This window comes from Choloepus didactylus, chromosome 24 (genome assembly GCF_015220235.1).
Source record: "Choloepus didactylus isolate mChoDid1 chromosome 24, mChoDid1.pri, whole genome shotgun sequence".
Classification (NCBI taxonomy): Eukaryota; Metazoa; Chordata; class Mammalia; order Pilosa; family Megalonychidae; genus Choloepus; species Choloepus didactylus.
The window spans coordinates 4,825,857-4,845,676 of record NC_051330.1 but is presented as its reverse complement, the minus strand read 5'-3'; the positions used below and the strand labels follow the sequence as shown (position 1 = coordinate 4,845,676).

The 19,820-nt window shown below is 35.4% G+C and overlaps 1 protein-coding gene and 1 pseudogene across 1 annotated transcript; both read right to left on the bottom strand.

The window, feature by feature from the left end:
- Window positions 1-6,765: 6,765 nt before the first annotated feature.
- Window positions 6,766-7,725, bottom strand: LOC119519809 (olfactory receptor 14A16-like). The gene has a single exon (XM_037817534.1). The coding sequence runs from the start codon at window positions 7,723-7,725 to the stop codon at window positions 6,766-6,768; it is 960 nt and encodes a 319-aa protein (XP_037673462.1).
- A 10,297-nt stretch (window positions 7,726-18,022) lies between these two features.
- On the bottom strand, window positions 18,023-18,955 carry LOC119519901 (annotated as a pseudogene).
- Window positions 18,956-19,820: the final 865 nt, after the last annotated feature.

The window sequence follows — 19,820 nt, the reverse complement described above, 5'->3', positions numbered from 1 at the left end:
TCCATTTCGATTTTTTCAATTTTTTTGCCCCTGCTTTCTTTTGTGCTTTCATTTTCCATTCTGTCATCTTTCAGGTCACTGATTCGTTGTTCAACTTCCTCTAATCTTGTACTGTGAGAGTCCAGATTCTTCTCAATTTGGTCAACAGTTTCTTTAATTTCCATAAGATCATCTATTTTTTTTTATTTATTCTTGCAATGTCTTCTTTATGCTCTTCTAGGGTCTTCTTGATATCCTTTGTGTCCCATACTATGGTCTCATTGTTCATCTTTAGTTCTTTGAGTAGCTGCTCTAGATGCTGTGTCTCTTCTGATCTTTTGATTTGGGTGCTTGGGCTTGGGTTATCCATATCTTCTGTTTTTTTCATATGCTTTATAATTTTCTGTTGTTTTTGGCCTCTTGGCATTTGCTGAACTTGATAGGGTTCTTTTAGGATTTGTAGATCAATTGAAGTCCTTATCTCTAATTTATCAGATCTAAAGCTTCGTGAAGTACACTTTCTCTAACTAACCAGCAGGTGGCATCCACGAGCCACCTGTTCTCCACAAGCCAGTTCTCCCCTGCTTTGCCTTCGTGGTGAGTGGGGGAGTGAGTCTTGTGGGGTCCAATTGGTGTACCAAGCTTGCATTTGTAGTTGGTGTTGCCCGCTCTGTATATGGGGTGTGTTTCTGGGCAGTCAGGGAGGGGGGGTGGCTCTAACAATCAAATCTCCCTGGTGATCCTGGAGTTTTAAAGCTGCTGCAATAGTCTAATCCTTCAGTTCAGTCCTGCCACAGTTTGTCTCTGCCACTGACCCACAAGTCCTTGGTATTGGAGTATGGCTCTTGAGACTTGCAAGTGGGTGCCTCTTTCAGGCCGTGCACCCCCTGGTCCTCTGTTGAGGGATGACTGTGCTATGTCACAGGTGAGTGCCATCCCCCCAGGGTGGTTCTGGGCTGCTGAGCTGTGTAGGGAGGCTCCCAGTCTGCTGAAATGATGGCTGAATGGGGCTTTGTTAATTCACACTGCTCCACCTTCTGAACTCTGGGACAATCAGTTGAGGTTGCAGGGAAGGCTAATGTCCACACCCAGTTTTGTGGTGTGTGTCTGTTATTTGAAGCACTTCCGTCACACTGGGTTGTGTGGGGCAGCTCAGGGCTATGGGGCTGGTGACGGGCAGGAGTGTTTCCTGTCCACCAGGATGATGGCTGTGAGCGGACACCCCCTTTTTCTTGGGAAGTTTTGGTGTTTAGTGAATTTTCTCAGCCACTGGATTATTGCCTTTTGTCTCAGAGCTCTCTTAGTTCTGCTCTTGTCTTGACCTTCCCAAATTGCAAGTCTTTGATGCTTTCTGTATTGGGCTTCTTAGAGTAATTGTTTTAGAAAAAGAAAAAAGGATTAGAAAAAAAAAAGGGCCCTCCTCCAGATCTAATGGGTTATGGAAATGCTAAGAGACAAAGCAATTAGGGCCATTAAGGAAAGGTCCACAGGGCAGAGAGATCAGCTTTTCTTCAGGATTTGCATATGAGCCTCAGGGCCTGAGCTCTGCCCTTCCCCTTTCTATGTTCACCAGAACTCCAAAAAGCATCCGCTTTTATTTTGGGGTTTTTCGTGTTGTTTTTTTCTACGCCTGTCTCCTCTCTGCTGGGCTGGCTGCTCTCAGATTCTCTGGTGTCTGGTCTCAGTCTATCTATGGTTGGAGTTTGGATCAGTAGAATGAGTTTCCGATAAGGGCTGCCACTGCAGTTCTCCCTTCTCCTTCCCGGAGCTGACAGCCCCTCCTCCCACGGGACTGAGCCTGGAAGGGAGCGGCATGGGTCCCCTGGCCGCAAAAAGTTACAGATTTCGCTGATCTCAGCAGTTCCACGTTTTCATGAGTGTTGTATGAAGTATGCCCAAAGTCAGATTGCTCTGTGGTGTCCAGTCCACGCAGTTCCTGGCTTTCCACCTACTTTCCTGGAGGAGTAACTAAAACATACAGCTCCTAAAAGTTTTGATGAATAGTAAAAGCAAGATTGTCTATTTTATTTTAAACATGTTTATCTCCAGATTTCCATTCCAGATTATCAATATACATAGGTACATAAATATTGTTTTGGGACAATAATACAATTTGTGAAGAATACATCTATTTCATGTAAATATCATCCATCTCTAGTTGTCTCTTTAATTATGGTATTGTTACTTTTCCTTAAGAAAAGTCTTAGTAATTGTCTAATTAAAGCTACCAAATTGATTCCTTGTGACTTTTGATTACTTCAAATTGATGATGTTACCAGTTTATTACATTCAATTAACGGTCTATCTTCTTAATTTTATATGTAAAGATGTATATATGTATAATTATATCAAAATGATATTGCATGTTTCCCAAAAAACTTAAAAGCAGGAAATATTATCCTGAAAAGTGCGGGGCAATCCATAAAAATTCAAATATCAAGCTCAGTCTTCAAATTATGTCCTTAGGAAATTGTTTAATAGAGAAGATTTGAAAATAGAGCATGGGATGTTATTGGAGAAAATATAATAAATTCAAACTAGAGTTAACAGTAACATTTTAATATGTTTCCATTAATTATAACAAAGGTAATATATGAAAGCTAAATATCTATAGCAGGTGGATATAACGGAGGGATAAGGGATTCTTGGCACTGTTGTAGTCTGGCCTTCCTATTTTATTTTATTTTATTTATTATTCTTATTTTATATTTTGAAATAATGAATGTATTCAAGGGCTGATTGTGATGACGAATGCACAACAGGTGATGATGCTGTGAATAACTGATTGTACCCTGCGGATATTTGTATGGCATGTGAATATAAATAAAATTTCAGGGGAAAATATGTACAGAGAGAAATGTGGAGTGAAAATTTGGAGAGAGGGTTGTACCTATTCACTGTTGTTGGGGAAGTAGAAGGGTGCAGCCCATTTGGAGGGCGGTGTGGTGGTTCACAAGAAGGTAAGCACAGGATTGTCATATGGTCCTGCAACACCATAATTGGGTGTATATATTTGGAAGAACTGAGAGCAGGGATATGAATGGACAATTTCACACTGGCGTTTATGGCAGCAGTATTCATAATTTGCTATGGATGGGTTACCTAAGTGTACATCGAAGGATGAACAGAAAGGTGAACTGTGGTGTGTGCATACAATAGAATATGGAACAGCCTCAGGAAAGAATGAAGTTTTGAGACATGCAACTAAGTGAATGGCCTTGAAGACAGCATTTGGAGTGAAATTATCCAGAAACAAAAAGACAGACATTATAATGCCTCACTAATACCGAGAACCTATAACGTACAATCTCTGAGAATTGAATCTTAGACCATAGGTTATCAGGGGAAGGCTTATTGTAAATGTCCTTAGATTGTAAGCTCTTGTGGCAGTCATATCTATTTCTGAGTTATAATTGGTTATCTCTAAATCCTGAGATGCTTAGCTCTTTGTGTATAACCTGGTTGATCACTGGAACTTCTGGTATCTGTGTGACAGCTGAGACTAAGAGCTATGGTTCAGCAGCTATGAATGTCAGTATTACCCCATGGAACAACTGTTAAAAAAGTTGAAAAAAATTCATTCTTTAATTAAAGATATGAATGAAGCTGATATGGTTAGGACTAAGGCAAATCAGACTAAAGGGTAAAGGACAATATCGACGGTGGTTTAATACCTCAACTTCTGTGTGAGACCAAAGGAAGAGATGTTTATCTTGTGCAAAATCTATATTGTCTGTAACACACTATATAATTTAACTTGTATAATTAGTTTATTCAAACACCATAATTTTGTGGAAATTTGATTAGGGTGTGAGATCTGGTTGGTTTCTATAGGTTAACATGAAACCCTTATATATCCCGAAGTAATTTTGGCAGAGAATAAAAATCTATTTGCAAAGCATTCTTGAGAGACTGGGGAAAAAATGTGGAGGCATTAAACTTCCCCAACTGGAGAACTGCTGATATTCTCACAAGCATTGGAGACTGCCAGTTTGGAAGGCTGAGCTCTCTATATTTAGGCTTACCCCAATGCAGCTTGCTACTGCCAATGAGAGGCTAAGCCTACTTATAATGGTACCTAAGCCCCCATCTAGAGAGCCTCTTTTGCTGCTGGGATGTAACCTCTCTTTCTAAACCAACTCATCAGGTAAATTCATTGCCCTCACCCTATGTGGGACACGACTCCCAGGGGTGTGAATCTCCCTGGCAACATGGGACATGACTCCCAGGGATAAGCCTGGATCCTGAATCATGGGGTCAAGAAAAACTTCTTGACCTAGAGGGGGAAGAGAAATGAAACAAAATAAACTTTCAATGGCTGAGAGATTTCAAACAGAGTTCCCTCTGGGAGATTATTCTTATGTGTTACATAGATATCGCATTTTAGTTTTTGGTGTATTGTAATAGCTGAAACTGTTGAACTGTAATCCCATTGACTTGATTCTTGATGATGATTGTATAACTATACAGCTTGCACGGTGTGACTGTGTGATTGTGAAAACCTTATGGCTCACGCTCTCTTTATCCAGTATATGGACAGATAGTACGAAAATTGAGACAAAAATTATATTAATAATAGTAAGGGTGATACAGAGATGGGGTGTCTTGGGTGTTCTTTTTTACATTTTTTTTTGATTAATGAAAATGTTCAAAAATAGATTGCAGTGATGAACGCACAACTATACGATGATACTGCAAACAACCAACACTGTGGTGGGTTGTATGGTATCTGAATATATCTCAATAAAACTGAATTAAAATAAAAATCTGCATTATGTAAAATAAAAATTTACAGCATGGCAAGCTGTTCTGGTTTGCTAATGCTGCTATTTTGCAATTGTAAGGTTCATTTCTATATACTCACTATATATACATAAATTTTAAAGAATAAAATAAGAACAGGAGAAGGCATCAAACTGTTCTAGCTCATTGGATCAGTAAATCTGTATAAATTTAGCTTACTTGAATTTTCAGTTTAAGGCTACTGTGCATGTCAGTGGGCCATGTGATTAGAACTACCCTGGTCTAGCAAAATAACTTAGGAATTGGAGTGGTCAACTCTATATTGGCATGTTAAAGAACAAGGGGTCTATGTGCAAGGGCACCTGATGCCAGGGTTGCAAAACAAGATAAGGGTATACAAGAAAGGACAGTCAGGAGTTGTCTTGCTACTGTCCAGTTACAGGGTAAAGATTATGAAGTTTCAAAACATAGCATCAGCATTAAAGAAAGAAGACATTTGGGTTACATTTTAGTGAGTGACAACAGTTACAGTTATTTGCTTCTGGCTACATTACAATATATCAGAAAGATAGAAAGCATTAAATAATGATTCAGTAACTATAGTTATATATGTTAGCACTCCCTTAAGTGCTACAAGGGAACAGTGACAAGCCAAATAAAATAACATACCATATAAATCATTTCTCTTGTACTGTTCGTGCAAATGGAGATCTAATAACAGCATCTATTTTTAAATGTTGAGGAAGAAATAGCAAGGTTAAAATAAAAATTAAACAAGTATTAGACTGATAGAAATCATTTTTTAAAATTGTTACCTTTCTATATTTCATAAATTTTGATGAGACATAAATGCATGAGTGTAACAAATTTAAACTTTATTAACTTTTTAATCATTAATATTCCCATAGCTATTGGGATGAGTAATTTTCCCAATGAGGTTTCCATCCTGTCTTTCTCCAATGACACTGTTGAGGTTGAAGTAAATGTTTTGTTGAGAATTCTGCCACTTAAGTTAATTTAGACAATAGAAAAATCTCACCAGATTCTATCAATATGAACTTAGGAATGACTTGTTACAAGGAAAGGATATAGTGCAGCAGGATCCAGAAAGCTTAATGCAATATTGTGGAAGGCCAGAATATATACAAAAATAGTTACCATGAACTTTCTCAGTCACACATGGCATATTTACTTTTTTAAACACAAACCCTGATGTCTGGGAGTTAATTGGACTCAGGGAAGCTAGTCTCATTTGAAGAGCAGGCTTTTGTCACACTTTAGTCATGTATGCAAAACCATGATGCGTGAGTAGGCAAATAAGCGGAAACCAAAAGAGCTTAACAAAAACCAGGTGCAAAATATAAATATGCACATTTTCTGAAGCTATTGCAGATGTGTGTGTTTGTGTACCTTTGTGTGTATCTTATTGTGCCAGGTTGCTATCATAAATAACACATCCATTGGTTGTCTTAAAGAACAAGAACTTTTGTATCTTGATTTTGGTGGCCAGAAGTAAAAATTAAGGCATCATAAAATTCTCAACAAATTCTGAAACATTCTGGTGCTGGATTGTTGCAATTCTTGGGGTTCCTTGCCTTGCATCTCTCCTTCCCATCACATTTTGAACTCTACATCCTTATTTCTACTCTTTTCTGGTTTCTGATGACTGCTAGCTTCTTTTTATGTTCTTCTTTTTAGTAATATGGATTAAGACCCACCATGATTCATTTTGTCACACCTGACCTAATAATAGCATATTTAAAAAGTCCTATATACAAATAAATTTAAACTCACAGGAACACAGATTAAAATTAAGAACATCTTTCAAGGGGGTACATAATTCAAACTACCACACTATGTTCTACAGGGCAGAAGCTGCAATGCTTCAGAAACAAACATGACTTCATCAATAACTATTTAGTATATTACATACTGTTGGCCAAGGATCAGCACATTTCCAGATAATCCTGGAAATAATCAGAGTTGAAAGAGTCCAGCTTAAATTAACTCTTTACCTAAACAAATGTTAAGAGAGGAATGCCTTTATTCTTGAATAAATGTAAGAATTTTCTCTTCTTTCAAGAGCTTTCTAGTGATCAACTTCTCCAAACATGTCTTCATGGCCTTGTTTCGCAGACTGTATATAACAGGATTAAAGAAAGGGGGCAATAAAATATAGAAAGCAGATAGAATGAGATCAGTGAATGACGTAGACCCCAAAATGGGTTTTAGGTAAGCGGTGAAAGCAGTTGAGAGGAAAAGTGCAACAACTGTCAGGTAAGGAAGGCAAGTGGAGTAGGCTTTTGTCTGTCCTTGTGTGGAGGGAATATTTCTAATAGTAGAAAAGATGTAGATGTATGAGATTATGAGGCCAGTAAAGCAGCATAAATCAAGTGCCACATTAATGAAAATGAGCACAATTTCTGCAGTCATATGATCTGAGCAGGAGACAGCTAGCAACTGGGGAATATCACAGAAAAATTGTTGGATTTCATTAAGTCCACAGTAAGATAAAGAAAAGGTGATCACTGTATGCAAAAGGGACATAAAGCCACCATTGAGCCAAGACACAGCTGCCATCTGCACACATGTGTTCCTGTTCATGATGACTTCATAGTGCAGAGGATGACCAATGGCAGCATAGCGGTCAAAGAACATTGCTGTGAGGAGGAACGTCTCTGCAGCTGCTGAAAAAACCACCAGAAAGACCTGGGTGGCACAGCTGAGGAGTGCGATGGAGTTGTTCTGGGTCAATGAGTTGACAACACTCTTTGGCACAACTGCAGAAATGAGGCAAAGATCAGATAGGGACAGATTCCTTAGGAAGAGGTACACGGGTGTGTGGAAGCAAGGGTCCAGGGAGGTTACGGTGATGATGGGGCTGTTCGCCATTAGGGCTGATAGGTACATTAGCATAAAAATTGAAGCTTGCAATAACCGAAGTTTCCATGGGCCAGAAAAACCCGAGAGAAGAAATTCCGTTACCATTGAGGTATTTTTCATTCTTGATGACAGTCTGCAATAAAAAAGAAAAATTAAGTATTATTGAAGGTATTTAGAACACCAAGGGTTCCTATTTAATGCTTAGCACACAATCAGTAATGGCGTCCGTGTAACTGAGTGTGTGTGCATGTGGCAACAACAGCTTTAACAGGAAATTCTTTCCATCCATAAAAATCCAGCTTATTAGTCATTTTTTTCCAGATGTAGTCTGTTTTAGCAAGTTTTCTGCTTCTCCTTATAATCATATAAGTGGTATGATGCTGATCAGGCACATAAGCCAATAGTTTACTATAATACCCACTATCAACAAATTTGTAGGATGAAGCACCATGTGCATTAAAAAGCAGGATTTTAATTTACCTGTGAAAGGAAATAAAGGAAAAGATATGGACTATACTATTTGCTTGCACCAAAGCCTATTTCCATTATGCTTTACACATTTTTTGTCAACTAATTGATTATTTGACTTATTAACTTTTATTTTTCTCCCTTATAAAAAAAAACTGATGAAATATTTGACATTCTTCTCTCCAGTTTACATTAAATGTACCTTCTTCCTACTCTAATTTAAACTGCTCCCATAAATTTTCCAAGAACTTTAGATTGTTTGTAAGTGACTAAATATCCTATTTCTAGCAGTTCCTTTGTTTTTGCCATCTAGGTTTCCTATTTCTCAAACTTTACATTTTCATATCCCTTCACTTCTCTAGTTTTAACACTTATAGGATAATTTTATACATTGTTAAGAATTATATATATAATATATATATATATATATTATATATATATATAAAATCTGTTGTTAATTTAACTCTGCTATACAACATAAAGGGAAGGTAATGGATATATTTCTCTGTACAAATTTGCTTTTATTTCCTTTGTCTGAATCCTAAATTTTAATCACCTGTTTCTGATTCTATGATGGACATTTTACTTATACATTCTGACTCCTTACAAAGCTTAATTGTTTAAATATAACCCAAAATTAAATGAATATTTCATATGCTTCCATATTTAATTTAAGATTTGCCAACTCTTTGGAAGTAACATTGTGAAAAAGTATTGAAATAATATTTATATTTACACTCAAATGCTGGCACTCTGATTTTCTAATATTATAGTGGAGACTTTATTTGTAAATATTTGTGATAATGTGTTTTCTGTCTCCCCAACTGGCATCTTTATTTAATAATTTAAGTAAATCAACTTATTGGAAAATTATGAAGATAGTACAATTGTTTAAAAAATTGGTGTGGGCAAATTCAGTCTAAAATGCTAAAATCAGTGGACTCCTCCCTGCTCTTTTAAAAGTACAGAGTAAGTAGTGGTATTTGTTACAATCTTTGTCACATTATTAAAATTACTTAAATTCTTCTTCATTTTAATCTTGTAAAGTCTTTAAGGTGTGATTTTCTTTCCTCTAGGCTGGTCACAGTATTCTTAGCTTTTCTCCAATATCATGCACTCTTTTTCTATCTCTCTTGATTTTTATACTTTGAATAGTGTAGTGTGGTGAAAATTAAGTGAACATATGAACTATTGCCTCTGGGTTTGGTGTGAAGAAATATTTGTTCTTATCCTCACTAGAAGAAAACTCCTCAAAACCACCCATTACTAAAGCATGTCCTTTTAAGAGTTATCAAATCTAAATTTATGAAAAGATTTATTGCTGATGTTTATAAAGAGATGCCATATGGTTCCACTATGTAAAAGCTCTAAATGCTAAGAAATATTTTCCATGCTGAAGTTATTTTCTTTTTGAAGCAATGATTTAATTTACAACAACCTAATTTTTCATGTTTCAATAAGAAAATTGATCATAGGTTATATATCCAAAAATAACAATAATATTCACTATTTTTAATGTAATAATTGGCAGTTTTTAAATTTCTTACTTCATTTTATCTTCAATCCTCTAATACTTCCTGTTGATAATTGAAATTATCTTTATCTATTTTAAACTCTTTGATTCATTGCTTACACTATGCTCAACACTCTGTGATGTATAAAACACAGCTATGTGATAATTGTTTCAAAGACTGATCCATACCTGAACAAAATTTGTAGTAATCAAGCCTCTTAAAATAAACCTATTCTGAACACATGTTTAAGAAATTATGTACACAATTAACATTTTGTTTCTCTGTAACTTACACTAAAAGTATAATTTTAATCATTTTTAAATAGATATTTAATCACCTTAGAACATTTTTCTACTACTTGACTTAAATATTTTTTCTCTAGGACCAGTTCTTTTGTATCTGCAAATATAAGCAACAACCAAAATTAATACTCACTAAATTATCTGTCATGTAGAAGATGGAAGTTGATCGGCTTCTCAGCTAGTTGTTGATGAAATTAAGTCTAGGTTTCAAATATGGAGAATTTCCTTCCCTAAATAGCACTTTGCTTCTTGCTGTGTTGGCTTTAGCAAACAGAGCTGATAGGACAAGGCTTGGACTGCTTTTACTTCTGATGCCCATCTTCCAAAGGCTTGAACTCCAAAATATTCCAAAGGGAAATGCTGTCGTAGCAACTGGAATCAATGTCCATAATCCGTTCTTCATAATTATAAGAAATAAATCTTTGCCCTCTCTTACATGTGGAAATAGAGTACCACAGCTGAAGTTTTCTTACCCATGAGTGACTTCAAACACTAAAATGTAAATCTCCATAATTAGTGAGATGGCATTAAAGAACATATTTACCTAATTATTTCTTCAGGTCTTACAGATAAAGAACCACATGGCTGATACATTCTCAGGCACTGATTGTATCAATCAAAGCACGAACTCACTTTACTACATATTTTCTTGAAACCACCAACTCATATTTTCTACTGTAGAGATGAATTGATTAGCATGATTCTAATGGGGAATCCTAATCTATCAACAACATAGGGTCAAAATAAACAATTTCTATAGACATGCAGTGAGACATAGAAAACATAATTTAAAGTACTAAGTATAATTTTATTTATACTTCGGTTTAGATAAACTGCTTTAAAAAGCATCTGAAATTCAATAAGTGTTATGGATACATAGTAACTGTTATATTTAGCTTGTTTAGTCTAAATATGTTGTTTTTACGTCTAAACATCTATGTTCAATCTTTAAGAATGATTAGAAAGTTAATACTTTTAAGGTGGTATCTGAAAGCATCCCAAATTGGAAAAATGTAGTGGGATAATACTTTTGAAGTGTGAAACATATATAGAAATTGACAAGTAACATTCTGGAATACATTATTGAAATTATACCTTACTATAAACATAAATGCATTTATTTTGTATTTATAGCATATTAAAAAAAAATATTCAAGCACATGACTAACAATTTTCCATGCCAGGGAGACAGTATAGTTTTGCACCTCCTGTTTGGAAATGTTCAAAATCTTCTAAGCAATAGTATCATAGAATAGAATTATGAATTAAAGGCATAAAAGGTATGTAATGTACATTGTTTAAATTTAAAATCCAGCAGTAAGTAAATTAGGAGTAAAATTCAACAAAACTTGCAATCTAATGTAAAGATTCTAGAAGAAGGATTAAGACTTAAATATGGATAAATCCATGTTGACATTGGATAATTAAACAATGATTTCCAGATAACTATCAATCATTAATAAACAATAAAATGAATGTCAGCAATATTATAATGGATGAAAGGGAGGGATTGAGAATTCTGTGCTACAATGTACCTGCACTACCGGTGAACTTGTAGTGCTATTTGAAAGTGGAGTTAGATAAGTTGTAATGCATATTGAAAACTACAGTAGGCAATAAGAAAATTAAAAATATAATATGCTATAGCAGGAGGAAAAAAATGGAATCATAAAAATCTCAAATAAAATCAGAAAAAAAAATAGAAAAAGAGCATATGATAACGAATCAACAAAGAAAAGTGGAGAATGAAATAGAATACAGTTACACATATGTAGGATATATATAATCATTGTAAATGAGACAATTAAAAGGCATGAATTAAAAGACAAGAGAGTCAGAGTCAATATAAAAACAAAACCCAATAATATGTTGTCTACAAGGAAATATATTGGATATAGTCACAGATACAATTAAAGTTATGAAGAAAGTGCTATCATGCTAAAACTAATCAAATGAAAAGTGGGGGTGATGTCTTCAATATGGTGAAGTAAACAGCTGCTGAAAACTTCACCCCAAATAGTCAGCAAAAACAAGGAGGATAACCCTGACTTGTTCAGAACTCTTGAGGAGAATATAGAAGGGGAAGAACCCTACAGATGCTGAAGTGATGAAGAAGAGAGAGATCAGGTAGGAGAACTCTGTAACAGCCTGGCTGGTCCTCTCCACCATCACATGGTCTCATGCAGCATGGAGGGAACACAGAACAGGCAGCTGCGACTCCTCTCACCTCCCACAGAATATAAACTCACAGAATATAAAATCACTCACAGCAGTGGGACAGATCCCCATCATTTGGAGATCAGGAGAATAGGGGAGGGCATTTCAAGGCCCAGATCAGTGAAGGGTGAAGAGTCTAAGAAAATATGGGCAGAGACTGTTTCTAGCCCTGAGTCTGAAAGCCCTTCCCTATCCTTGAGGAACATATTAGCTGATGACCAAATACTTGCCTGGGTCATGGCTAATCAGTGGCAGCTGAGGCACCGTCTACAACAGGGAGAGTGGGGCATACATTAAGTCAAATTTTCCCAGCAGAATGAAGGTGCAGGAACCCAGTAGCTTCAACCCCAGCCTGTCAGACAGGGGCTCCAAGAGGTAATTCATCCATGCACAGCCAGACTTAGCCAGACGACAAGTGGTAATTCAGCCCATCCCAGCCAGACTCAGCTGGGCTCCAAGAGGTAATTCAACCCCACCCAGCCAGACTCAGCCTCACATCCAGAAGCTAAAACCTTCTGAAGACAATTAAGTTACCAAACAGCACCATATGCTGGGCAGACTGGAAAACAGAAAACAGAAGGGAATTTTAAGAATTCTCAGAACCTCTCCAGACTAGGTCTGAGGGCTACTAGAGTGGGTCTACAACTCTTAGACAGAAACCTGGCCCTGTTTGAGTTGAGAAATACAGATAACCCACCCAATGTGAAAACAGTGCAATAAAACAAGCCAAGGACTTACCGAATGACAAAAAATGGAGCACGACTGGGAGCCAGCAGACTTGTTTTACCCACACAGAGAGATCCTGCTGTGGTGCCCAGTATCTACCTCAAAGAGGCAGGCTTCTGTGGGTGCTTGGTTTTTGTGGAAGACTGTGGGGCAGAGCTAATCTGATAACCAACTAGTGAGAGAGACATATAGTTAGGGCAAGAACCAGAATAACAAGAGTCAAAAATTCTGATCAGTTGAACAAAGCTATATTAGAGGTCTGCAATAAGTTGAACTGAATGCCAAAGAACAGAGAGAGAACAATGGCAGCCAACAAGAAGACTCAAGGTAAAAGTGTGAAAATGACATCTAAAATAAACTATTCAAGGAAACCAGAGGAATAGACACAAAGAAAGCTTAAAAGTCACACAAGGAAAAAGAAAGATATGGCCTGGTCAGAGGAACAATCTAACACCTCAAATAATTTATAGGACATGAAACAACTAATTAAAAATTTTCAAAGTAGCATGCTAAATCAATTCAAAAGTCAAATCAAAGAGTTGGGGGAAGATATGGGAAAAGAGATGAAGGATAAAAAGAGATGTTGGGCAAAAATAAGGAAGAACTCAAAAGTGTGAAAAAAACAAATGGCAGAATTTATGGGAATGAAAGACACAATAAAAGTGATGAAAAAGACAGTGGAGACATACTACAGCAGATTTGAAAACACAGAAGGAAAGATTAGTGAACTAGAGGACAAAACATCTGAAATCCTACACACAAAGGAGCAGAGAGGGAAAAGAATAGAAAAATATGAGCAGAGTCTCAGAGAATTGAAAGAAAATATGAAGCACATGAATAAACAAGTCAAGGGTGTCCTTGAAGGAGAAGAGAAGGAAAAGGGGACAGAAAGAATAATGGAGGAAACAATCACTGAAAATTTCCCATCTCTTATGAAAAACAAAAAATTACAGATCTAAGGAGCACAGTGTACCCTAAACAGAATAGACCTGAATAGATCTACTCCAAGACAGTTACTAATCAGATTGTCAACAGTCAAAGACAAATAGAGGATTATGAAAGCAGCAAGAGAAAAGCTATCCATCACATACAAGGGAAGCTCAATAAGATTATGTACGTATTCCTAAGAAGAAACCCATGACTTGTGTTTACATTTTCATTCATCTCTAGATATTTACCAATTTCTCTTCCAGTCTCTTCTTTCACCCACTGATTGTTTAGCAATGTATTGTTTAACCTCCAAATATTTGTTGATGTTCTCATTCTTTATTGTTTTTTAACTTCTCATCACATCCCATTAATTTCAGGGAATGTACTTTGAATAACTTCAATCCTTTTAAATATATTGAGGTTTCTTTTGAGTCCCAGCATTTGCTCTATCCTGGAGAACATTACATAAGCACTAGAGAAGAAAATATATCTTGGTAATTTGGGATGTAATGCTCTATATATGTCTATTAACTCTAATTCATAAATCACATTGTTTTAATATCCTTATTGGTCCCTTTCTGGTTGTCCTATTTATAGAAGAAACTGGTATATTGAAGTCTCCCACTATTACTGTAGAAACATCTATTGCTTCCTTCAGTTTTGCTGATATTTGTCTCAGGTACTTTGGAGTATCTTGATTGGGAGCATAAACATTTATGATTGTTATTTCTTCTTGGTGAATTATCCCTTTTATTATTCTATTATGCCCTTCTTTGTCTCTTTTCACATCTTTGCATTTAAGATCTATTTTGTCTGATATTGGTATTGTTACCCCTGCTTTCTTTTGGCTCTAGCTTGCATGGAATACTTTTCAATCCATTCACTTTCAATCTCTTTGTATCACTGGTTTTAAGATGAGTGCCTTGTAAACAGCAGATAGATGGATCATACATTTTAATCCACTCTGCCAATCTATCTTTTAATTGTGGAGTTTAATCCATTGACATGCAATATTAATACCATGATGGCAGCTTTGAATCAACCATCTTATCTGTTGACTTTTATTTGTCAGATCTGTCCCCTCCAACCTTTTTTTCCCATTTGAGTTACCATTACTAAAACTCTTCAATTCTGTGCCTTCTCTGACTTGTCTCTCCTTTCTTTTTTTCAGTCAGTAGTACTTCCATTATTTCTAACAAATTATCTCAGCATTTGATTTTCTGTGAAAATTCAAATTCTCACTCAATTTTGAAGGAGAGCTTTGCTGGATAAAGAAATTTTGGCTGGAAAATTTTCTCTTTCAGAATCGTAAATATGTCATACCCACTGCTTTCTTACCTCTGGTGCCTGCTGAGTATTTGGTACTTAGTCTTATGTGGTTTCCCTTGTATGTGGTGAATCTCTTCTCTCTCTTGCTGTTTTAGAACTTTCTCCTCTTCAGCATTTGACATTCTGATTAGGTTGAATTTATTTTGATTTATTCTTTTTGGAGTTTTGTTGGACATCTTTGATTTGCATATTTGTTTCATTTAGAATGGTTGGGAAATTTACCTCAACTACATAGCCAAATACTCTTCTGAGTCCTACTCTTCTCTTTCTGGGGCACCAATGATTCTTATATTTGGGCCCTCCATGTTGTCCATCATTTCCCTGAGATCCATTTCAAATTTTTCAATTTTTTTTCACCATTTATTCTTTTCTGCAATCACATTCAATTGCCCTGTCTTATAGCTCACTTATTCTTCTGCCTCTTTAAATCTGTTGTTGTGTGTGTCTAGTATATTTTTAATTTGATCAACAGTATATATTATTTCCATAAGATCTGCTATTTTTGTTTACTCTTACCGATTCTTCCTCATGCTCTCTTCTTGATTCTTCTTGTTCTCCTTTATGTCCTTAGCCAACTCACTGAAGTTGTTTTGGAGATTTTTGTGTACTTCTTGATTAATTGCTTAAAGTTCTCTTTCTCCTCTAGTTTTATAATTTGGTTGATAGCTTGTCCATATCTTCTAGTTTCTTGATATGCTTTATAATTTTCTGTTGGCTTTGTGGCATTTACATATCTTGACAAGGATATTTTGAGATATGCAGGATTATTTGGTTCTCAAAAGTTCCCCAAATGCATTTCTTTTTGTTTGTTATTAGAGAATTATGTCTGAAGAACATCGTTTAATATCACACAGAAGCTAAGAATCTGCATAATAATCTTCAGTATAAAGCATAAGATTTCTTAGTGAGTATTAACTGATGAATGATCATAAGCATTTTTGTATTGCCCATTGCATACACATGCATTACTGATATAATCCTTGCGACATCCCTGTGAGTGCCTCTTTTAAAGGACTAACAGAGTGTGGGTATTGTCACCTGATTTTCCATAGTAAAATCAAAGGCTGAATGAAAAGGGACAATCCATACAAATTTGAGTATTGTAGAGTCTTGAAAGTCTATGCTTAGGAAACTGTTTGTTAGGAAAGATTAAAAATGGAGCAGAATAGAGTTTAGGCTAATGCCAAATTCTCACATGGGCTGTGATAATCCCTGTGTGATATTCAATATGTCATGATTAAACTTATTATGCTGTCACTTTTTAATCAAAATGATGGAATTTCTTCTTTTATTAATTGATTGTAATATAAAGAGACTTGATTGAGAAATGTTTTTCAGCATTCAGGAAAGTACTTCCTGGTTTACTTTAAGGCTTCTGAAAAAACAATCTCAAGATCATTTTGATTTTAGTATAAATATACACATCTGGGTACATAAAATTTAAAATATGTAGATTAACATGTATTGAATGTAATGAATTAGTAACATCATCAATTTGAAGTAATCAAAGATCACAAAGAAATAATTTGACAGGTTTAATGAAATCACTCCTAGACATTGTATTAAGTAAAAAATAACAAAACCCTAATTAAGTAGATTTTAGTATCTTTATCATTTGAAAGCACATTCAAGTTGACCATAAATATTATGACACCACAAATTATTGAAGAGATGATTTAGAGTGCAGAATAACAAACAGTAAATACACATGTTCCTCTGCATAGAACAAATTATTAATTACTGCAATCCCTATGCTATATCCCTACGTGGAAAAATTCTTCATGAAAGTTGGAAGATATCTTAAACAGTATTTAAATGATAAAATCATGTATTCACTAATTTTTAAAGACTTTGGCATGTCTAATACAAATTAAAAGATGTGAAATGTTATGGAGGGATAATTTCACAATATTTGTTAAACAGTCTAATAGACATTCTTATAATTTACAATACAAATGCTTCAGGACAGTAAGAATTTGTACCATTATGGGTATTTCAAGACTGATTTTCATATAAGGATAAGGCATTGAGGAAATTATGAGAAATCTAGTAGAAAGTCAAACTACAACCATCAAAACAAAGGTTTGATGTTTAAGGAGAAATCTCAAATATAGACAAAATGAAAGTACAAATATAAGGTACCAGTTTTATTTTAAAAGTACAAATAAGCTTGTTAAGATGTTTATACTTATATACATATAATTTTATTTTTTATAAAAGGCATAAAGGAAGTAGAGTTATGTTGGGAGAGATAAAGCATCAGCCAAGTTAATATTGATTCTTTATGATACATGACTCATAGTTTGTCTACTCCCTTTGTTTTGGATAACTTTTCTGGAAAAGTTCACTTTACACAAATCTTTGATTTTTTCTTTAATAGAAAATGCAAAATTAATATATAAAAGGAAATATAGCTCCCCATAATTACAATGAAGTGACCGAGATCACACATTTAATTTTGAAGCAACTTATCTACAAGTTATGTATATATATAAGACATTTATCTATACAGGAAATTAATAAAAGCTTGTCAAAAGATTCTGAAAGATGTTAGTAATTTGAATTGAGAAGATAATATGAGAATAGAGGTTTGGGGTACTTTTTTATGTGTTTCATTTCATTTTTTGGTTAAACTTGGTAAAGTGTGGTGGTACTTTCTAGCAAACATATTTCATTCCAGCATATAAAAATGGCTACAATTCAGCTAATGAATGCCACTCAAGAGGGCGGTTGGAAAAAGATCCATTACTGTAGGAATCCCCAAGGTTTACAATAGAAAAGGTAACTTTTCTAAGGAAAATACATAATGAGTTATTGCTCCTTTTTTTTTCATCTTTAAATATTTTCCAGTAACTGTTGGAGGAAAACTGAATAAATGATATGTGAACACTTAAATTATATCTACTATTGAAAGAAAAACAGCAGTATGTATTATTTTTTGATAAGAGTTCCCTGTATCAACCTCCTCAGAGCATTCTTCACAGCCTTGTTTCTTATACTGTATATGATGGGATTCAAGGTTGGAGGTACCACCACGTAGAACACAGAAATCACAAGGTCAGAAATAGAAGGGGACCCTGTGGTGGGCTTTAGATAAGCAATGTAGCTAGTGGAGAGAAATCACACAACCACCAGCAGGTGTGGAATGCAAGTGGAGTAGGCTTTTGACTGGCCTTCTGTTGATGGAATCTTCTTGACAGTGGAGAAGATGTAGATGTAGGAAACGATGATGAAAATAAAACAGCAGAAACTCAAGACCACACTAATAAGGATCGGCACAAATTCTCTCACTAAATTCTCTGAACAAGAAACAGCTAATAACTGGGGGATGTCACAGAAGAACTGATGGACCACGTTGGACCCACAGAAGGATAAGGAGAAGGTACTAGCCGTGTGCATCACAGCTGTCAGACCCCCACCCAGCCAAGAAGCAGCCGCCATCTGCACACACGTGCCCGTGTCTATGATGACTTCATAGTGCAGAGGGTGGCAGATGGCAGCGTAGCGGTCAAAGGACATTGCTGTGAGGAAGAGCAGCTCTGCAGTTGCCAATAAAAACACCAGGAAGACCTGGGTAACACAGTCAAGGAAAGAGATGGTGTTGTTGTGGGTCAAGGAGTTGAAAATGGACTTGGGGATTGTGGTTGAAATGAGGCAGATGTCCATCAAGGACAAATTCTTCAGGAAGAAGTACATGGGAGTGTGAAGGTGCTGGTCCAAAGTCGTGATCATGATAATGAGGACATTCCCCATCAGGGACCAGAAGTAAATGAATGAGAAGAGCACTGAATGCAAAATGGACATACTTCAATTGGCAGGAAATCCCATGAGGATAAATTCAGTCACAGTTGTTCTGTTTTTCATTACTGCAGTCATAATATGTTCAAAAAATCAATGAATAAAAAGGCAGAGGAAGAATACATCAATAAATTTAAGTCTCAGAGTATTCAATATATAATGGGTTTTTATATATGATAATATCACTATCAAATTATTGAAATATTTCTTCTATGTGCATCCTCTTCGGTAGATTGATCATCCGTCATTCCTTGGTTAAATTAGTTTTATTTAACCAAATTAATTTAACTTCACATAAACCTGTCATTACAATATTGTTAAAAAATATTCTTGAAAGATACGGAAACACTTAAAATTATCCATGGATCTGTCAAAACCATCCCAAACCTCTAGATAAATCCAAATTGACCAACTAACAGCAGCTAAATTGTTCCGCAGGCTTCCTGTCCCTACGTCCTGTCCTTTGGTGAAAACAATCTCAATTTCTACAGAATTTCTGAAAATTTGTCATATAAATAATTCTCAGAAAAAAAACTGAACTATTTATTGTCAAGTTTCCTCATCGGCTCTACAGAATCTTGAACATAATTCCCTCTGCAGTGCACTTGTTTTAGCGTGGATCACAAATTTCAAAATTTTCATAAGGAATTTAGCTGATGCCTGCCTTATTTTTCTTCTTCACAATACCCAAATTATTTGTCATTTCCAGTCTTAAACAGAGTTCATAAGCAACCTGATTATGGTGGTTATCAAATATCCTAAAATATGTGAGCTGAGATTATTAGCCTCTTTCACCAAATTATGTTTTATTATTTCTTTCCCATGTACTTTCTCCCATATCTAATAAGTTCAATAATAATGTTTTCCCCACAAGCTCTTTTCTTCTTTTTATCCTATGAACTATACAAGTATTAAAATGCATGACATTAGG